Raw genomic sequence first — 21,802 nt, 5'->3', positions numbered from 1 at the left:
TACGGCCACCAATACTGCAGAAGTGGAGAAGAAACTGTAGATTTCCGTGAAGAAATACCAACTGGTACAGATATGAGAGCAAGAACATTGTTGTCTAACTTTCTGGAATAGAGGTAAAGAGGATTTAACACTTGTTCTTGGCTGCAGCTTCTTTCTAGACCATTACAGCCAGAGCCAGGATTTTCTTATTTATTTTGTATTGTCTTCAAGGACTGGTGTAGGAGTTTCTTCTGTTTGTGTGTTGCTTTCATTGGTTAATGAATAAAGAAACTGCCTTGGCCTAGTTGATAGGGCAGAACTTAGGTAGGTGGAAAAAAAAGAACTGAATGCTAGGAGGAAGAAGGGCAGAATCAGAAATGCCATGGATCTTCTGCATGAGACGGACACACATTCCTATCCAAACAATTAAAATGACTAGGATTTAATAAACAAAAGAATGTTTTTAGGTCTAAAAAGATAACTTTGGGTTGGTAATACAAGTTAGGTAATACAAATTAGTTAAATTAGATACACATGTTTGGATTCACCAAGGATAGATAATGGAGTATTTTCTCTGAATTTGAAAATACAAATTGCCTGGATATTGTAAATGTAATTTTTACTTGATAATTGTTCTTATTTTATATATTTTATATTTGTAGTCTTACTATTTAAAGCTAAAACCTTTCTTTTTATTTAGACAAAAGGGGAAAATGTGGGATATCTAACTATGAAAAGATGTGTTACATTCATTTATGCTTCATTTGTTTAACTATTTAAATATGTGTTACCTTCGTTTATGTTGTATTTAATGGTGTAAAGATGTGCTGCATCTGTTTTACTCTGCCTGTCTGAGGTACCTGATTGGTCTAATAAAAAATGGAATGGCCAATAGAAGGATGAGCAGGGCTGGTAGGCAGAGAGAATAAGTAGAAGGAAGAATCTAGGCTTGAGAGGGAATGAGGGAGAAAGAGAGGGAGATTCCAGGGGCCAGCCAGGCAGGCAGCTGCCAGTCAGTCAGACATGGAGGAAACAGGAAATTAGGATGTACAGAATAAGAGATAAAAAGCATCGAGACAAAACACAGATGAAGAGAAACAGGTTAAATTAAGGTATAAGAGCTTGTGGGACAAGCATAAGAAAAGGTGGAGCATTCACAATTAATAATAAGCCTTTGTGTCATGATTTGGGGTCTAGCAGCCTGAGAAAGTCGCTGCAGGTGACCCTCGTACTGTGGGTTGGGATGGGTGTAGCTACCAGAGAACGCTTTCTTCAGGTGGAACCAGACAGAGTTGCAGGAGATAGAGGGGCCCTGAGCACTATAATCTTCTACAGCCACACAAAATATGGGGCAGACTGTATTTTTTCTACTGTGGAGATGTAGGTGCTATGTTACATTATGATGGCCAAAGATTTCTATGTGCTTCGACAAGAAAACCGTCAGCAAGTACTCAGGGAGAGGTTTTCAGTTTTTCTATTTGATTTTTTAATCTTTATTTTTGAATAAAGGCTAAGAATAGGGAAGTCCAGTCCCATAGCAGCTGGTGGAGCCTTGGCCATGGATAAAAATCCTGGGCCATTTGGCAGTTGATTCTCATATTCTGATGCCAAAGGGCGTGGTGACTTACCTGTTGCAGCCTCTTTGTTTGGAAATAACTTGTTGTCGACTGCCACACTGATGTCATAGAACACGGCATCCTCATCTCGGTCGGCATCAAACTGGGGAAACCAGGGCAGACAAGTTTGCAACATGAGACACATAAATGAGTTAGTGTGAAACACAGTGAGCGTGCACCATACAGTCGTGTCTATAACGAGACAGGAACTAAAGCAGCAGTGTTTATAACCGGGTCTGCAGAGAGCTTTGGGATTCAGATCTCTAGCAAGATGGGGAAGGGCAGTAGGGAGAAAATGCTCATTCGCTATGGCTAAGAAAAATGGGCAACATCTTCTCAATACATGAAGCAAATTCTGAAAAGATAATTAAAATTTACTCATGGATTTGTGATTTGATTTTTCTAATAAAAAACAAAAATGTATAGTTATAAACAAAAGGGGTAAATATTTCTGTTTATCTATCTATCATTTATTTATTGTGTGTATGTTGTATGAGTGTGCACAAGTATGAGCAGGTGTACATGCATACGTGTGTGCAAGCATGTGGAGACTGGAAATTGATGTTTGGTGTCTACATTTCTTTGAAATTTTTACTGTAACTATTTTGTGTGTGTGTGTATATGTGACGTGTACATGTTATAGATGCACACTACTGTGTCTGTCTGGATCACAGATACACACTACTGTGTCTGGATTACAGACACACAGTGCTGTGTCTACCTGGATTACACACATACACTACTGTCTCCAGCTGGATCACAGATACACACTTCTGTGTCCGGCTGGGTTGCAGATACACACTATTGTGTCTGGCTTTATTCGGGCCTGGAGATCCAAGCTCAATTTCTCGTGCTTGTGAACCAAATGTTTTACCCATGGAACAAGCCCTTTTCTTATTCTTAGGGTCATAACTCACAGAACAATCTGTTTATGTCATTTAATGAAAGAGGACTGGAGAGGCCAGCTGGAAATTTCAAAATGAAGTGCTCTACTGAATTTCCTAGTCTGACCACAGCACACATATTCACATGAAAAGAAGCAAAAACACAGCTTCCCAAAGCACAGATGAAGCATCCACATCAGGAAAGACAATGGCAATAGTGGGAGCGGAAGGGGCATCATCCATTCAGCACAATGGTGTCCACATTTTCAAGGGCGAAGACAAGTCTTTGTCTTTGTCTGACCACATCCCCTGAATCAACAGGCTGTGCAAAGCTCCATAGGGATACGGCCTTTCCCAGCTTCCCCTCTGCTACCCTCCCAGGTGCCCCACCTTCAGTTCTCCTTCAAGAGTCCACCTTTAACTAAAGTTAGGGATGAGTTTGAGAGAAAACCAATGGGCTGCGTCTTTAGCATTGTTTCAGCCTCATGTTTCTGCTGAGTGCATTCTCCAGCATCAAGCCAGGCTCTTAAAAAAAAAAAAACATTCTTCTCCCTTGCCTCAGGCCAGAAATTTCAACCAAATGATCTCCCCGTGGCCATCTCTCTCTGCCACAGGAGGGCCCTCAGATGTAAACAGTCCCCCGAATGCTCCACGAGAGCCATCCTTGGGAATGCACAGGTGCTTGCAATCCGCTGGTGAGCCAGAGAAAGGCAGATCCCGGGGTTTGCTGGCTAGCCTGACTGAATTGGTAAGCCCCAGGTCCCAGTGGAAGCTCCTGTCTCACAAAACAAGTGACGGATCCTCAGTAAAGAGCACTAGCTGCTCTTCCAGGAGACCCGAGTTTGATCCCAAGCACCCAGGGACAGCTCAGAGCATCTGTAGCTTCAGTCCCAGGCTCTCCAATGTCCTTGGGAAATGTACACACGTACCACACAGATATAACCCACATGCAGAACACCTGGACACATGAAATAACAATAAATAAGTCTTAAAAGCCAACCAAACAACAAGGTGAATGCCTACGGAGGAATGACATCCAAAGTTGATATCTGGCCCCCACATTCATGTACACATATATGTCCGTGTACATGTGCACCTGAACACAGACACATGCTCACACTCATACATGCCCTCTGTCACAAATTTGAAAGTTCCCTCTAAGTCACAGGCTGCTTAGTGTCTTTTTGGCTTTGTCATTTCCATTTTCTAGGTTAAAAAAAAAGGTAAAGATTGCATTAAAACCACAACACTTTAAAGACTCGTGGAGCCTGCCATGAGGTCTGCAGACATCAGCAGTGGATTCGGGGCCAAAGGAACCTCTTTGCAGGATTGAGTTTCCAAAGCTTCATAATCCACCACAGAAGATGAAAGAGGCATACCTACACCAAGTGGCAGGAGGCAGGGGCAGGTCTGTGACTGAGACAGGGCATCCCTGTATTTTGATTTGAATTCCTGCAGCTCAGACCTGTGGACTCAAGCTCTGTAGAAGTTTTGTCTTTATAGAAGAAATAAGGGCAAGATGCAGAGGAGAGGTCTAAGTTCCGGCACGGTTCTGTGCAGAGAGATGCGTGCAGGGTACGTGGAAGCTGCAGATGGCCGAATCGAAGACTCACAGTCTCCACCTTCTCTTACTGAATTCAGACGCTCAATCAACAGTTTTGTTGGGAAAAGCAATCAGAGCAAAGAGATTCCAGACACGCCTCTTAGGATATTTATAAAATGCTTCCAGAAGAGAAAACCCCTTGAAGTCAAACTCTTAACAATGTAACTGTGACTTTGGTTGGTTTGGAGATGGATAGAAAGGCAGCTCGATAATTCTGGTTAGCTAGTAACACTATCTCAGAGAATGTTCTTCACTGTCTACATCAACACAACACCAGCACGGCTCGAAAGATCACAACACATCACTGTTGGTTGAGAAACTACTTCACCATGATGGTTGTCTGCCGTGTGTACTTCAGCCATTCAGACTCTGCAACAACAGTGTGAGAAAGCGTTCCCATACATGTGTACCCCGCCCAGCAGCGTGAGCACAGGGACGCCCTCTCACACACAGGACTGTCACCGTCAGGTCTGAAACAGCCTCTGCCTGACATGTCACTCTGTGGTAGGCGCTTGCTAGTGTGTGGGAAGTACGTGTGAGGTTGCGGGTTCATCCCTGGCACTGTATAAAACAGCCAAGCCATCAGACAGAACAAAGACAAGACCGAGGCTGCAAGCGATTAAATGACCCTTCTAAGGTCACGTAAGTGCAGAGCCAGGGGAGAGTACACTGCTGGCCACATCAAAGTGTGAGCTCTGTCAGCTGCCAATGCTGTAAGCCAGGGGCTGGGCACACTCCTGACCACGCCAAACCGTGGGCTCTATCAACTGCCCATGCTGTGAGATGAGCGCTCAGCTCCCCCTGGCAAGTCACTGAAAAAGTATTGCATGTTGGGTGTTGTTGCTCACTTCCGTAACCCCAAGATGTAGGAGCTTTGGCTGGGAAGGGAAGGAAGTTTGAGGCCAGTCTGGGCTACATAGCAAGACTCCGTCTCTAAGAATAACAAGTTCCCTCCACTCCCATTTAAAATTTGGTGTATGTGTGAGTTTGTGTGTGTGTGTGTGTGCGCGTGTGCACGCACGCGAGCGTGCCTGTGCACATGTAAGGGTGTGTGCCTGAGGGCATGACTGCATATGTATGTGTACATGCTCCTGCTGCGCTGCACACATCAGGCTTGCTACCCATGGGCAATTCTTTCTCCTCCTTTCATCTCTTTGTAGGACTGCAGGGATTACAGACATGAGCCACTGCATTGGGGTCTTGTGGGCTCCAGTGATTGAACTCAGGTCATCAGGCTGGTGAAGAAAGTGTCTTCACCTGTCGGTTTCCCCCAGGTCCCCATTGAGCACATTCTGTACAACAGGCTGTGGACCAGATTACAGTGATTCAAGGGAGTGATACTAACCCGTGTTGGTTTTACCCTGCTACAGCATGGCTAAGGCGAAGATGAGGTTAAAAGGAGAGGATGGAGAAAGGGAGCCATGCTCTGCGGGCTGAGAACCACACTGTGCCTTTCCTACTTCTTTCTCACTGCGCCCAGTAGCGTCTGAGCTGTCAGTCAACCTCCAGACGCCAAAGCGAGTCGACCAGAGAGCTAAGTTAATTAAAGTACCCTTTTCCCTTCCTCTTCTCTCTTTCCTCCCAGTGTTCTTGCAATCTGAGGCTTTCATAAACACAAAATAATAAAGATAAAGATTTAAACCTTTGTCAAGAAAGTTTGCACAATAAGGAAGCTAAAGCCATGAGAGACAGATTTCAGCTTTATGTGATACCCACACCTTTCCTAAGCCTAGGCTCGACTGTCTCTCATGCTCTCAAGTTCTGAACAGCACCCTGGAAGGCTGAAATGCACGCGTGCGCACACACACACACACACTTTTGAAGCCATGAGATATGTGACTGGAGCTAATTTTAGTCCTAGAAGATGGAAGATCAGGCTCATTCCAGTTTTTGTTTGTTGGTTGTTGTTCTTTTCCTTCTCTTCCATATTAATCTTTTTCTTAGTTGAGATGCTTCATCCGGTCACCACCACCATCACAATCACCACCACCACCATCATCACCACCACTATCATCGTCACCATTACCACCACTATTATCACCCATTATCACCACCAACACCACCACCATTGTTGTCACCATCACCACCACCATCATCATCACCACCACCATTATCACCATCACCACCATCACCACCACCACCATCATCATCACCACCACCATTATCACCACCATCACCACCACCACCATCATCATCACCACCACCATTATCACCACCATCACCACCACCACCATCATCACCACCACCACCACCACCATTACCACCATCATCATCACCATCACCACCACCACCATCATCATCATGACCATCATCAGTGGTGGAGATGGAACCCAGGGCCTGGCACCCACTAGTCTAGGAATCACCCCAGGCTATCTTTTACTTTCATTTCCTGGCATTCACTAGCCTGAGGCTTAATTGTCAACAAAAATAAATAAATGTTTCTGTCGTCTTGACTAGCTATGATGGCCAGATATGGTCAATTCATAATTATGTGGAAGAGTCAATGGAAATCAAATAGAATTAAAGAGATCAGCTTAGAAAATTGTAAACTATGGGAAGTGTTTCTGACAGAGGAGCTCAGGACAGCTGATGAGAGGCATGGTAACAGGCAGGAAAGCAGCCAGTTGTCAGTCAGTGCACACTGCAGTAACACTAAGAGATCACCCTTCTTGCAAATCTAACAGCACTTAACATTTATGGAAGTGTTTGTTGGAACAGTGACAGTCAATCTGGATAGTCAGGGCCAAGACAAAGCATGCTTTAGGGATGCTGGGGCTGGGGGACAGTAGTAGAATGGGGTGGGATATGGTCAGAGGTTACAAGGGATTAGCATGGCTTTGTACAGGAAGGACTAGCAAAATGAAGAAAGGAAGGGCTCCAGGGAGGTCACAGCAGGGAGAGGGGATGGGGGTTGGAGGACAAGTTGTCTAGGGGAAAGCAGTTCTGCGCGATCTTTCTTCTAGAAGGTGTTTCAATCCTGCTTGGGATTCAGGAGCTTCCTACTCTCCCAGAAACCTCTGGCCATGTATGTGACATGAGTGGGTACCCTGAATGCACACAGGAATGGGACAGGAGAGCTCGGGTATGTAACACGCATTTACCGTTTGTTAAGCTAGGTAACAGGCAATCACCTCCAAACATCCCTGTGGAGTTCTAGAACAATGTGAAATATTGATTGCCACAAGAAATAGTTGACCTAGAAAATAAGCACCTTTGAAAGTCATAGACCCAGTAGAGAAAATGGCTTGAATAAGACCTTAGGTTTTTCTCTCTACAGTCTTTGTGCTCTTAAAAGCTAAGTTATTTCAGCTCTGGGAAGAACCAAACCATGTTCTTAATTATCTTGTTTCTCTTCCTATTTTTAGCTGGAGAGTTATTACCGACTTCTGAGCCCTTTCAATGCCCATTATCACTTGTTCTTTGGTGCACTATCCTCAGCTCTAACATTCTGTGGTGTTTGTATCAGCTTCCCCCTTAAGAAAACCAACCAACCAACCAACCGGTCAACCAACTAACCAGTCAACCAGCCAACCAGCCAACCAACCAACCAACCAACCAACCAACCAACCAGCCAGCCAGCCAGTCAACCAACCAACCAACCAACCAGCCAGTCAGCCAGCCAGCCAACCAACCAACCAGCCAGCCAGCCAGCCAGCCAGCCAGCCAACCAGCCAGCCAGCCAGCCAGCCAGCCAGCCAGCCAGCCAGCCAGCCAGCCAGCCAGCCAGCCAGCCAGCCAGCCAGCCAGCCAACCAACCAACCCATGAACCAACAAATAAAGAAAACCCAGGCTGATCTTGGCTTCAGAGCAATTAACTTCTCAGCCAGATGGCCAACCATAGAGATAATTACAGAGTGGAAGGGCTGTTAAAATTCCTCACTGGCTCATTGGCTAATGGAGCAATTTCACCTCAAGTTTCGGGAAAACATAAATGTATGAGAAGGAAAAGAAGAGCGAGGGTGGAATGTGATTTACCTCTTTACTGAGGTAAAGAGGCAGACTTGACAATCTGCAGATGCTTCTGAGGCTAAGACCTGATGTGCATGTAAATGACTCAACTAGCAGGACAGCTGATTACCTTATTGGTCTGCTGACCTGGGCCTGTGACATGTGTCTGGGACGGCGAGAAATGAACCTCAGAACTTTTGTAGGTGACAGTGACAAGTACCAACATCAAAAGGCTGGACACCCTTGATTTGGGGCTTTGACAAGCTGCAGGTGGGAAGAAAGACTGGTTGCTGTCTAAAAGCAATACCTACATTTTAGTCGTTGAAATTTCATTCCCTAGAAGAGCAGTTTTATCGGCCTCTATCGCTCAACCAACTACACTCTTAGCTGATGCAGCCACAGGTGGGGGCAGGGCTGACCTAGTGGGGGTCAGGGGATGTGGTAGATCTTTTAGGCAGTTGTTGATCTGGGAAACAGACGAGGAGTGAGGCTGGGTGTCCTGAAGAAGAAAACACACCAACCACATTCAAGGAAACACCCACATAGGTCATTTTTGTGGTCAGTCTGTACCCTGTCCTAAGTTACTCCATATTGGGTAACACAATGGTTTTCAGGCTGTGACTTGCCTTCGGTTGCTTGCCCTGGGTTATAATCAGCATTTGGCACCATGGTGAGTGCATATGCAGAGGCAGGAAGACTGTGCCTTGCTGTGGCTGTAAACACCAGTGCCTACCCAGCACCACCAGAGACAGACTAATAACTACTCAAAGTACCACTATAAACCCATCCAAGTCCACTGGGAACATACAGACATACGGGTGCATTCAAATTCTATCAGCACACCAGGCTCAGAACTTACCAAATGGTGCGGGAGAATTGTCTGTATTCTGTCAATCATGTATTTTAATAAAACGCTGATTGGCCAGGCAGGAAGTATAGGCGGGTCAACCAGACAGGAAGTAGAGGCAGGGCAATGAGAATAGGATAAGGCTAGGGAGGAGGAAACTCCCTCAGCCACTCCTGCGCAGACCACCGAAGAGGCAGCATGTAACCTGCCCTGCTGAGAAAGGTACGGAGCCATGTGCTAACATAGATAAGGATAATGGGGTAACATAAGTTATAAGAGCTAATAAGTAGCCTGACCTAATGGGCCAATCAGCCTTATAATCCTATGGAGTCCTATGTGTGATTTTCTTTGTTGCTTGCTGGCTGTTGGGGTACTTGGAGGGACAGAAACTCCAACAAGCCGGCCCTCATACTACAACCAAATCCACAAGCCTCCCAGGACCCTGTGGGGGGTGAGGGGAAGAGAATGTCAACTCCTGTGATGGTGAACGCTGTCACTGACTCAGGGCTCGAGGACTGACAGGCAGAGCACTTCTAACTGTCCCTGGGGCTCCCACTCTGGCTCTCACTGCTGGTGCTGTCTTACTTTAATTGACATCTGTCCGTCCATTTTGTTTGTACTCAAAATGTCATTTTGTTTGTACACTTTGCCTCTATGGCCTCCATTGCCCACATTTAGCTGCTTTAGCTTGGCTTGACCCTTAGGTTTGGTTCAACTCTGGCCAAACCAGATTTGTGACTCTGGGCCTTGTCTCTGTTTTCAAGGCTCCAATAATGTGAATCTAATGAGGTTGATTAATGTCTTAATTACCTATTGCAGTAGCGACTCTCTTTGTATCTCTATGGGTAGTCTTTCAGTGGGTTCGGAATTCTTTGAACACTACTGTGGCTTCTTTAACCTTTTGTAGCTACTCTCTTTTTCTCTTCTCTCTCTCTCTCTCTCTCTCTCTCTCTCTCTCTCACACACACACACATCTCTCTCTCTCTTTCTCTCTCTCACGCACACACACACACTCATCTCTCTGTCTCTCGCTCTCTCTCTTTCTCTCTCTCTGACACACACGTCCCTCTTTTCCTTTGCTATGTAATGCGTGATCTGAGAGTTAACATCAATAATTAAGATTGTAATAAAGAACTGTTTCCCAATGGCCAGATATTGAGGGAAATTGGGACTATCAACTGTAATTAACAAAGCTCATTAACTTACTGTTATGTAATGAATTCCAACATTGTAGAGAGACAAACATACTGTTGTACCTTCTAACACAGCACGCTCACTGCATCCTGGCTCTGTCTTCTTCCCCTGTTTGAATTGGCTACCTGTAGTCAATTTTCTGTTAAATAGTACTCAAGCCTCTCTGTGTTCATAACCCTGAGCCCCTGGAAGAACTCCTTCCTACCCTAAAAAGCAACAATGACAGATTCTGTTCTGGGAAGGTGTGACTTCACCCAGACAAGGTGACCAGTGCATTGGGGCAGCACTTAGCTTCCCTGTGGCCTGTTCGTCTCCAACTTTTCACTGCTGCTATTAGGATACAGTCCACCTCTTCTTAAAGGAGACTAGAATTGGCAGGCTTCTCTCAGGAATATAGGGTGTCTCACATCTGCAACTCAACAGGCCTCTGCACATTTGTAGGGAAAGCATCCTGCTCAATGCATAGCTTCAGCTAGAGACTAACTCCCACCCCCCACTAGAATCTGTTAGGAGCTATAAGGGCGAAAGTTTTCACTGGGAAAAACAAGTGCTAATTACGGATGCAGTCTTTGGCTTTGTAGAGTGAGGCCAACCTGATCACAGAAAACAAGAGACCTGCCAGCATCTACAACGCAACAAAGAAATTTAGCAAGGCACCCATAAAATTCACCAAGCTTTGCAGGACATCTTCCTTTCAAACAAAGCTCCACTCTTTGCCTAAAAATAATGCACCCTATCCTTGGTGGCACAGAGGATTGGTGTCTGGGTGAGACCTTTCCCCAAATAGCTCCCGTCTTTTTTTTTTTTTTTTTTTTTTTTTTTTTTTTTTTTTTTTTTGAGCTTTAGTTGCTGCCTTCATTGAAGCAGCACTGGAGGAGATTCTAGCAGGTCTGAGCACATTAAACAAGGCTCTGACAGGCCTTGCCCGTCCCCTATTCCCTCTGCCTTGCTAGCCACCAAGGTCTATTCCCTTATTTGGCCACTTCCTCCTCCTTCTGAGGTTGACTACCAAGGTCCAGCTATCAAAGTACTGAAATCCAGCAATCAAAAGCCTCCTTTTAGATACCTTAATTAACACACCCAATCAAAATTAACCAACTCACCCTAACCCAGGGTTTCCCCTTTCCGTTTCTAAACTGCCGTTTGTGTGGGCACGCCTGTCTCCTCTCAGGCCTTTGCCTCTGTAGGCAAATGTCACCCCCCCCCCCCGCCCGTTCTTTTCCCCTTCTCCCTCATTCTCTGTCTCCTGTCTGTGTCTCTTATTTCCTTCCTGCCCCTGGTCAACTTTGGGGCAAATAAATCTCCTTAGTGCTGAGAACATGGTCTTGGGCTGCCTTGTGCCAACTCAGAGGGCCTTTTAGTGGTGGTACTTCCAGTATTATAAAATGCTTTCTTGAGCTTAAAGGATATGTAAAAGGAAATCCTGTCACTATTTCCTGAATAAAATGTCGGGAAGGGAGATTGAGGGCAAAGCGATTGTTTTGACGAGAAAATAATAGCGCCAGCACTAACACTAACACCAGGTCACCAGGCCAGGTGTCCACGGATCGCACACACACCTCACAGCCAAAGTCAGTGCTCCTTTGGCCACTGAAAAGCCACTTCCTTCTGGCATAAAACCATGACCTATTTAGCCATCTTGTCAGGCGATGCAGCGCCATTCTTAGGAGTGCACAGACTGGCTTCACAATTAGCACAGCTGAACGACAGGTGAACGCAGTGCCTGAGCGGACACAGAAAGATCAATGTAGGTTTTCTCTTTTTAAAATTCAGGTACATAATTGTCCAAGATTCATGAGCAGCCACATCCTCATTTGCCTTAAGATAATATTAGTATTCACTAGATGTTCTGGTTTAGTCTTTTTCTTGGTATATCTAGTGGACAACAGAGGGCTTCGTTTAAACTTTAAGTTTAAACGGTCATCTCCATGGCATGGAACACACCAGTAATTATCCAGCAGCAGCACCAAGCAACTCGTTAGGAGGCCCTCACTGCATTAGAGGCTCCCCACCATTCCATTGATGAGGTTTTGGATTGGGAAGTTGTGCTTCAGAGAAATAATGAGAAATTAGCATCTATTTTCATCGCATGCCTTTCAGTAACTTTTACAAATACTTTTAAGCACAGCCAGGCCTAAACATAAACAACCAATTTGGAGTGTGTAATTATATTTGTACACAGTAGTTAATCTACCATAGACAAACATGCTAAGACCTTCTTTTCTAGATGTTTAACCACTCTGCATGACCCTAGGGTTCTAGGATCTAACTGACAAGATTGTAAAAATATTCCAACACACTTCATTCCACACTACCATTGTTAGTACACAGAAAGAATATATAACATCAGGGGAGCATCAGGCGATGGTGGCGCACGACTTTAATCCTAGCACTCAGGAGGCAGAGGCAGGCAGATCTCTGTGAGTTCCAGGATAGCCAGGTCTACAGAGAGAAATCCTGTCTTGAAAAACAAAACAAAACAAAAAACCATCATGGGAGGCAAAAGCTGCAAGATCTCTCACATGACTTTGGTTACCCGGTGTTAAAGGCCTGCTGGCATAAGTCTGGCCAGCTTCGGAGAATGCTTGCTAACAGACGTGTGGATGAATTGATGATAATTCAGAGAGCACACAGACTACTTTACTCCCCAATGCAGCATTTAGCCCTGGACAACACAGGACAGAGATGGTGTGACTGCAGTTTCCCTTCTTCCCCTAACAGCAATGTCTCCTAATACAGCGGTTTGTCTGGAGCTGTGAAATATGAATGTTACTATGGAGACCAGTGGGACTGGTATGCACATGCAGTGAGTGTCTGAACTTTTCTTCTTCTCATGTGGCATATGTGTGCCTGTGTGTGCACATGTGTGGTATACCTCTGTGTCTGTGTAGTGTATGTGTGCACATATGTGATATACCTGTGTGCATCTGTGGTGTATGTGTGCCCGTGCATGCACATATGTGGTATATCTTGCTTGCCTGTGTGGTATATGCGTGCACATATGTGGTGTACCTGTATGTATGTGTGGCGCATGTGTGCCTATATGTGGTGTACCTGTGTGCATGTGTGGTGTATGTGTGTCCGTGTGTGCAGATATGTGGTGTGCCTGTGTGTGCACATGTATGGTGTACCTGTGTGCATATGTGGTGTATGTGTGTGCACATGTGGGGTGTACATGTGTGCATGTGTAAGGACAGACGTTGATGTCAGGTGCCTTCCTCACTCTCTACGTCATTTTGAGACGGTTTCTCACTGAACCCAGAGCTTATAGATAGTCAGGGATGAGCTGAGACGCCTGTTGCCTCTCTCCCCTGCTCTAGAGTTACAGATGTGTGTGACCACATCTGGCTTTTCCATGAACATTGGGCATCTGAACACAGGTCCTCAGCTGGAGTGGCAGGTACTTTACAGACTGAGCCATCTTCCCAGCTCCCCTTTGCACTGTTCCATTCTTGGTCTTACGGAACAAAACCAATGCCACACAATGGAGTAAGAGAGACTCAAGTCGAGGCTGCTACAGTCATTTTTAAAAAATAAAAATAAAATCTCATTATTTTATGTGTATGCATGTTTTGCCCGCATGTATGTATGTGCACCATGTGTGTGCCTGGCGCTCATGGAGGTCATAAGAAGGCATCAGATCCCCTGAGACTGAAGTTACAGATGGTTGTGAGCCACCATGTGGGTACTGGAAACTGAACCTCGTCCTTTGCAAAAGCAAGCGTTTTCGGTTGCTCAGGCAATTCGCCACTCCCTCCCAGCCTCTTACATATATGTGCATGGACATAGAATTTCTAAACAATATCATTGTCAGCGTGTCATTATGCCACAGCAGGATACCTAGAAAAAAGCAGCCGATAAAGCCATGATAGGAAAATGTATCCAGGCTGTGGTTTTAGCAGACAAATTTTAACTCAGAAATGATGACTCTCTTGCTCTAGGCAAAAACAGATTTGATGGGAAAGTTGCTCTTAGACAAAAGATCAACAAGAGGATTGTTATTTGCTTTCCAAATGACTTCGATATTTAAAAAATGCTACAAGGCAGATACCAGGCCATGCTAACTCAGCAGAAGGAACTTTGAATGAGCTTCAAGCGGCCTTGCCTTTCTTCCATCTGTGCCCTGAAGTCTGTCTCAATGGCTCTGACTTCTCCCTCTACAGATGGGCTCACACTGGACCCAGCGGCTCTGGCCGACACAGAGTCTCCCAGGGTTTGGGAATCCGTGAGCAGCTTAATCAGCTACTTTCCTCACCTGCTCCTCTAAGAACATTCGGTAGAATTGCTCCCTTTGGGCCTCCAGGGGGCTTGGCGAGTAAAAGACTTGTCAGGCAGTCTGACAGCCTGGGTTTGGCTCCCAGACCCATGTTGAAAAGCCACATGTGGGGTGCTTCTGCAGGGTAAGCACTCCTGCCGTGAACAGTGGACACAGGACGGTCCAGGAGCCAGCTGGCCTGGTGTGCACAGCAAAACAAAGGGGAACTTCACAAGGTGGAGGAGAGGTGTGCTTCTGACCTACACACACGCAGAACACACACACATATACACACACACACTACATACCACACTCCCACCCCCCACCACACATGCACAGTATCCTCCCAACAACATACACACACCATACACACATATAATGTACCACACGACATACATACATACACACCACATATACAGACACACCCCACATAAACACACACATTCACCACACACACATACCATACACTAATAATAACCATAAACTAAGTAAGAAATGGTACCTCTCTCCATGTACATATTCCAAATACCAAGCAACACCTGAGTTTCTTTGCTTGGCCCTCGCAGTTTGGCAAAGCTAATGCATGTTGGTGATACAGCTTAGAAATTCCCAGAGACACTCAGCATAAATTGCTAAAGTTTTCAAGGGTGAAAAGATTGTGGGTTTCTAAGTTTGTTACTTTTAATCTTAATGTGTGTGTGTGTGTGCGTGTGTGGTGTGTGTGTAGTATGTGTGTGACATGTGCGTGTGTGTGGTGTATGGTGTGTGTATAACGTGTATGGTATGTGTGTGTGTGCATGTGTGTGGTGTGTGTGTATGTGTGTGGTGTGTGTGTGTATGTGGTGTGTGTGTGGTGTATATGGTGTGATGCACACAGAGGCCAGAGGACACCTGTGGGAGTCGGTTTTCTACTTCCAAGGATCAAGCTCAGGCTGCGGACTTGATAGTAAGGGTTTTTCCATGCTGAGCCATCTCACTGTACCACTAGGTGTTCTCAGTCCTCAGTTCATCCATCCATCCATCCCACCCTCTGTCCCTCCCTCCCTCTATCCATCCCACCTTCTGCTCTTCCCTCCCTCCCTCCCTCCCAACCTCCATCCCTCTGTCCCTCCCTCTGCCCCTCCCTCTATCCCTCCCTCCCTCCTTCCCACTGTCCCTCCCTCCCACCCTCCATCCCTCTGTCCCTCCCTCCCTCCCTCTATCACTCCCTCCGTCCCTCCTTCCCACTGTCCCTTCCTCCCTCCCTCCCTCCTTCCCACTGTCCCTCCCTCCCACCCTCCATCCCTCTGTCCCTCCCTCCCTCCCTCTATCACTCCCTCCGTCCCTCCTTTCCACTGTCCCTTCCTCCCTCCCTCCCTCCTCTCACTATCCCTCCCTCCCTCTATCTATCCCACCTTCTGCCCCTCCCTCCCTCCCTCCCACCCTCCATCCCTCTGTCCCTCCCTCCATTCCTTCCTGTCTCTCACACCGTCCTTCCCTCCCTCCCTCCGTCCCTCTCTTCCTCTCTTTTCCCTCTTCATTCCTCTTCCCTTTCTTCCTTCAGCAGCTTGCTGTGTTGTCTGCGCTGGCTGCTACATTCCACACTGTTCCTCCCCGTCAACTGAAGCCTACGCCATTTCCTCTTGAGCTCTGAGTCATTGCCGGTCTGTAATTGTTATTTAGTTTTTGAAATATGCTGCCTCGTGATATTGTCTTCCTGGAATTTTAAAAAACACAAATTCTTAGAAGAAACTGGATTCTTGTAACCCTGGACAGAGTTCTTAGAGCCTAAAATCCCCTATCTGATTAAGAGCTTAAAGATACTATTGATTTATAAAAATTCATCTATGTAGATTGTCAGGAACATAGTTATTATATAAGGTGATATTCTGGTTATTATATTACTTTAAATTTAAATATAATTAAATCAAGGTAATATTTCCAGGGTTGCAGAGAATAAGCTATCAAAAGGCTGGAAGTGTGTGTGGTGTGTGTGTCCTGGGGATACAAGTCAGGTTATCACACCTGTTAGGAAGCCCTTTTTACACACTGAGCCATCCTGTTGGTCCCACACACATTAACTTCTACCATTTTATTTCACATACACAGTTTATTTGAAGATTTTTAATTGAATTTATAAGTTGTTGTATTATGCAAAGTGGGCAAAATTCTGAACCAAATTTGATCTCATTTATAATACAATCAGGAGAGGGCAAAAAGGACTTTTGCACACAGATAAGCCCTGGAGATGCCAGGAAAAATTAAACACATAGTTTATCTTGTCAGTGGAATGAGGTACTTAGTTACAGAGCTGGGAACGATGTAGTTTTACATCCTGGTGACCCTTTGCTGTCTGCTGAACCAGGCTTTGACCGTATCTCCCAGAATATATGGTTTGACTTAGCCCAGACTCTTTCCCCTAAACCATGAGCATTGCTTCTAGGCTATAAAACTCTTCTGAGTGCGGTCTCTTGTGCTTTACAATGGCCTAAGTGACTTCTCTGTTATCTTAGGGGTAGACCATCCTGACTCCATATTACGCTTACGGCCGTCAGGCTATGCCCTAAATCTTGGCACTATCTCTAAGTCAACAGTCCCCATTCTTGTAAAAGAAGCCAGATGTACTTTGTAATGAATTTCAATGTAAACATGTCTTAAATTTGTTGTATACCTGGGGCTAAATTAATTGTTATCAGAAAACCTTCCCCCCCACCAAATTGTGTTGTGTTTAAATATGACCAAATAAATGACCTGGTGTCAGACTTTGGGAGTCCTGGCCCAGCACCAGTACTTAAACTGGGTTGAGCTGAGTTTCATTCTTGGCTCTTTTTGGATTATTTCCTCGAATGCTCCACAATAAGCAATACAAGAGAGTTATCTAACACCATATTTTATTATAAAATAAGCAATACAAGAGAGTTATCTAACACCATATTTTATTATGATTGGAAGTGACTTGCATCATAGCATTTTATTATTGTATATTATCATACTATTTGGGCCAACTGTTAGTCCTGGGCATCAAATTCATACGCCACATGATGAACATCTCTAGGTTTTGCTTTCTTTTCTGAATTATGTGGCGTTAAATAGGTTATAAGATTTCAAGTTTCACTTCTCAATTGGTTGCCTTTTATGTGAACATGTGGAATACAGGTTGCTTTTCCCTTGGAAGGGCAGAGGAAGCAGGCAGTCCAGCCCTGAGAGATCACCCTTTGATTTCACATTCTCATGTTGTTAAGTCCTTGGCAAAATATTGCCTTTGCCAAGTTAAAGTTGATTTAAAAAGCTGTATTGGCAAATGATAGAGAAAGATGTAAAGGGGGCTTTGTGACCTAAGGCTGCAAATACTTTTCTGTCTTTCCTGCTGACTTTGAATGCATTTACATGATTTCTGCATGGCCCATACACTGTGAACATCTGTGGTTCTCATTGGCTTAATAAAGAGCTCAATGGCCAGTATCTAGGCAGGTACAGGTTAGGCAGGATTAGTGAACACAGAGAGCACAGGAAACAAGGAAGGCAGAGTCGCAAGCCAGAAGCAGAGGAAGCCGGAGGTGAACACGCTGTGCTGAAAAAGGGCATCGCCACATGTTAGAGTATAGATAAAAAATGTGGGTTAATATAAGTTGTAAGAGCTAGGTAGTAACAACCCTAACCTATCGTCTGAGCATTTATAATTAATAATAAATTTTTTGTATGGTTATTTGAGAGCTGCAGTTCTGACAAAAATCCCCGCCTACATATAACATTCTTTTTGGACCTCTGGAGGTACTGCATACATGGGGTGCACAGACACACATGCACGCAAGACAGCTGCATATAAAAATAATAACATAAAATAATAAAAAAGAACTGTAGCAACTATATCACTGAATTTACTTTTTAAAAAAACCACATTTTTGAAGATTTATTTTTACTTAGTTTTTGTTTATACATATGTGTGAATATATGTTGTGTGTGTAGGTACCAAAGAGGCCAGAAGATGGCATTGGATGCCCCAGAGCTGGATTTATAGGTGGTTGTGAGTCTCCCAATGTAGGTTCTGGGCGTTGTACTTGGTCCTCTGGAAGAGCACCCAGCACTCTTAGCTGCCAAGTCATCTGTCACCAGGTACCCCAAATCCACACTTTTAACAGAAGCATGAAGCTGGAATTCATACGGTTTATGGTATAACACTGAATTGGGTTGTTTTTTTTTTAAATGACAGCCAGCCATTCCCCAGAGTATTTGCATCATTTAAAAATATTTGATTCAAAACAACCTACATTTAACATCATATATTTTTATTAACTTCTTTAAACATTTGCTATTACATTTTGATGTTTTGACTGAAACAGCACCAGCCTTTAGCAAACATCAGGACTAGAAGCAGGGCATGTACTGGGCTTTTCTCTAAATTGTTCTTTATTTCTCCTATTAAGGTTTGGTAATTTTATTTGTCCAATGTTAGAGAATGCCATATTAGTTTAAGTGGCAGATACTTATTATTACTGTTGATGTTGTAAACGAGATCTTGTTCATCTAATGACCACTTTACCACATTTTCGAGATGATGACAAATGCCTTTAAGTATATTATACTGGATTTCCTAACTATAAATGGTTTGAATATTGTAATATGTTTTCCTCTTTTCTTTCTTCTATTAACACCTGTTTTTAAAGACATCTCAATCACAGTAATCTTTTATAATATGGTAAACTTTAGCACAACACAGCATACCCTGGTTTGTATGGAAATACGTGTATTGTGCTCGGTTTGTACAGAAATGTATGAGCTGTGCTCGGTTTGACTCTCACTATTATTTAAAAGAGTCATTTTATGCTTAAACTTTACTTCCAAAACTCTCAAGAGAAAAGTGTAATTTTATCAAATGTCTTTGGGAGAAATCTGTTTCTATTTTTAGCTCATTTTTGCTAATCATTCTGTTGATACTTGTGAAATGATTTTTCTCATGTGGTACTAAATCATGTTTTAGAGATAAGTTTTACTTAGTTGTGGGAATGAACTGACAAATGTATTCATTTATTCTCTCATTTAGGCCCAGACATGGGCTATATGTACAAGAATCTATTTCAAAATGTGGTAGAGTTTATGCTCAACATAACAGAAGCCCCAAGAATCCTGGGAAGCTGGCTAGAGGGGAATTATTTTTATTATTAACAATGACATCACAGCATCTCAGTATTGCATATGGGGGAAACCTGTGAGACTTTATGTCCATGTTAATTCTTGCTTAACATGCTAGGAATGAAGATCTCAAGATGCTACTGACTTCTTCACGAGTCCACGGGGGATTAATGGCGTAATACAGTTACATACATAGGAAGTGTGTTTCATATCATTAGAAGACACAGCAATAGAGTCTGGGAAGACGACTCAGGGAGTAAAGAATATTGGCTCTAAAAGAGGACTTGAGTTTGAATCCTTAGCACTATGTAAGAATAAAAGCCAGGCATAGCAAACCACAATGATTCCAGGTTCACTGAGAGATCCTGTCTCAAAACTCAGAGAGAGCAATGGACTTCTGCATGTAAGTACATTTACATACTCATGTGTGGACACACACACACACACACACACACAAGACAGCAATACTAATTGCCATCAGTTCACTGAAATCATCTACTACCATTGGACTCAATTACTGGTCATAATTTAAACAGACCAATAAACATGAAAAATTCAGAAAATGAGTTTTACAAGAAATTATAAAAGAAACTGGAGTCATCTAGTTTGTGGGGATGGAAAGAATGAAAGGTCTTAATATCATCGTTTGTGCAACTTTTTCCCTAAAGAAAAGAAAACCTGTGTTATGGAAGTTGTTGAGGAACTGCTGAAGATATAAGCCTGAGACCTCCAGGTTTCCCTGTGATGGAGAGCCCTGCCAGGTGATGAGGTACCCTGCCAGGTGATGGAGAAGGAGCACCCTGCCAGGAGATGGAGTGTCCTGCCAGATGAAGCACCTGCTAGGTAGTGGAGTGCAATGCCTGATGTTGGAGTGCTTGTCAGGTGATGGAGTGCCTGCCAGGTGATGGAGTGCCTGCCAGGTGATGGAGTGTCTGCCAGGTGATGGAGTGCCTGCCAGGTGATGGAGTGCCTGCCAGGTGATGGAGTGCCTGCCAGGTGATGGAGTGCCTGTCAGGTGATGGAGTGCCTGCCAGGTGATGGAGTGCCTGCCAGGTGATGGAGTGTCTGTCAGGTGATGGAGTGTCTGCCAGGTGATGATGGAGTGTCTGCCAGGTGATGATGGAGTGTCTGCCAGGGGATGGAGTGTCTGCCAGGTGATGGAGTGTCTGCCAGGTGATGGAATGTCTGCCAGGTGATGGAGTGTCTGCCAGGGGATGGAGTGCCTACCAGGTGATGGAGTGTCTGCCAGGTGATGGAGAGTCTACCAGTTCATCAACATCTCTGTGGTGAAAGAACATAGAGGGGAGGGGTGTGTTGTAGGGAGGCTTTGTGAGCAATCCCTGAAGTTTAATAACTGGGCTTAAGTTATTTAAAGTTTTAACTTACTTCAAAGCTACCTACTGTTCTCATGAAGGCTGTTTCCACACCAACATGGGATTTATTTTGCTTAATAAGATGTTACTTTTGGATAACAACATGTTTCTAGAGTTTAGCTAAATATATACAACAGTGAACACCGAGTACTGCCAGTAATAACAGGAAAACAGTGGTAATGATCAGCTAGAGTTACTCAGGTGCCCCTTGGATTTATGAGCTGAAGAGAGTTCAGAATCCCTTTTGTTCGGAGTTCTGTTAAGCAAAGCCCTGGGAAGTCAGAAGGCCCCACTGCTGCTGACTCGGAAAGATACTGACAGCAGCCGCCCATGGGGACGACTGTCTGCTGCCTGTACAGGATTTCTAAAAGCAAGTCTCTCTCCCAGAAACCTCCGGTACTGAGCATAGTGTCGACCTCACAACTGGCCTGTTGGAACCGTGAAGAGCTGCCTGGGTGGCTGGAACCGTGAACAGTTCTGTCTTGTTGCCATAGCAAGGTTCCAAAGACTTCCTGTCTTGCAAACAACTACTTAACCCCTCCCAGTCCTGCAAGCTGGAAAGTCCAAGACCAACTTTGGTGAGGGCCTGCTGCCTGGTTCACAGAGCCGTCCTCTTCTGTAGCATTGCATGGCGTAGGAGGATGCAAGCTTCTGGGGCCTCTTCCATAGTATGGCTGGAAGGTCACCTTCAGTGTATGAATATGTGGATTTATATAGGAGTTTTAGCAAGAGCTAAACTCTTGCCTGGGAAGAGAAACTTTCCTTTATTAATGTTCTGAGACCCTTTAGCTTTAAAGTCTTCTTAGAACTGAGTGCCAAAAGTTGGATTTTGTCTTTTCATCCTTTGAAAAATAAAATTATCTGTTTTTGTGTGTGATGTGGTATGCGGTGGCCCACCTGTCCCACTGTGCCTTTGGTGGTCAGAGGACAACTTTATGGGGTCTTCTTCATGTGTTTTGGGGATCAACACCAGGACTGTATACCACAAGCACCT

At 44.5% G+C, this 21,802-nt stretch overlaps 1 protein-coding gene across 3 annotated transcripts in view; it reads right to left on the bottom strand.

The window, feature by feature from the left end:
- Ak5 (adenylate kinase 5) overlaps positions 1 to 21,802 on the bottom strand; it is a 170,408-nt gene that overhangs the window by 62,827 nt on the left and 85,779 nt on the right. For all 3 annotated transcript variants that reach the window (XM_087897463.1, XM_085677535.2, XM_048453554.3), the window contains exon 7: positions 1,608 to 1,698. In XM_087897463.1, coding sequence (XP_087753589.1) covers positions 1,608 to 1,698 — 91 coding nt within the window. The remainder of the gene's footprint in view (positions 1 to 1,607; positions 1,699 to 21,802) is intronic.

Source organism: Myodes glareolus, chromosome 17 (assembly GCF_982192425.1).
Source record: "Myodes glareolus chromosome 17, mMyoGla1.1, whole genome shotgun sequence".
NCBI classification, from domain to species: domain Eukaryota; kingdom Metazoa; phylum Chordata; class Mammalia; order Rodentia; family Cricetidae; genus Myodes; species Myodes glareolus.
This window is presented reverse-complemented; position numbering and strand designations above follow the sequence as displayed.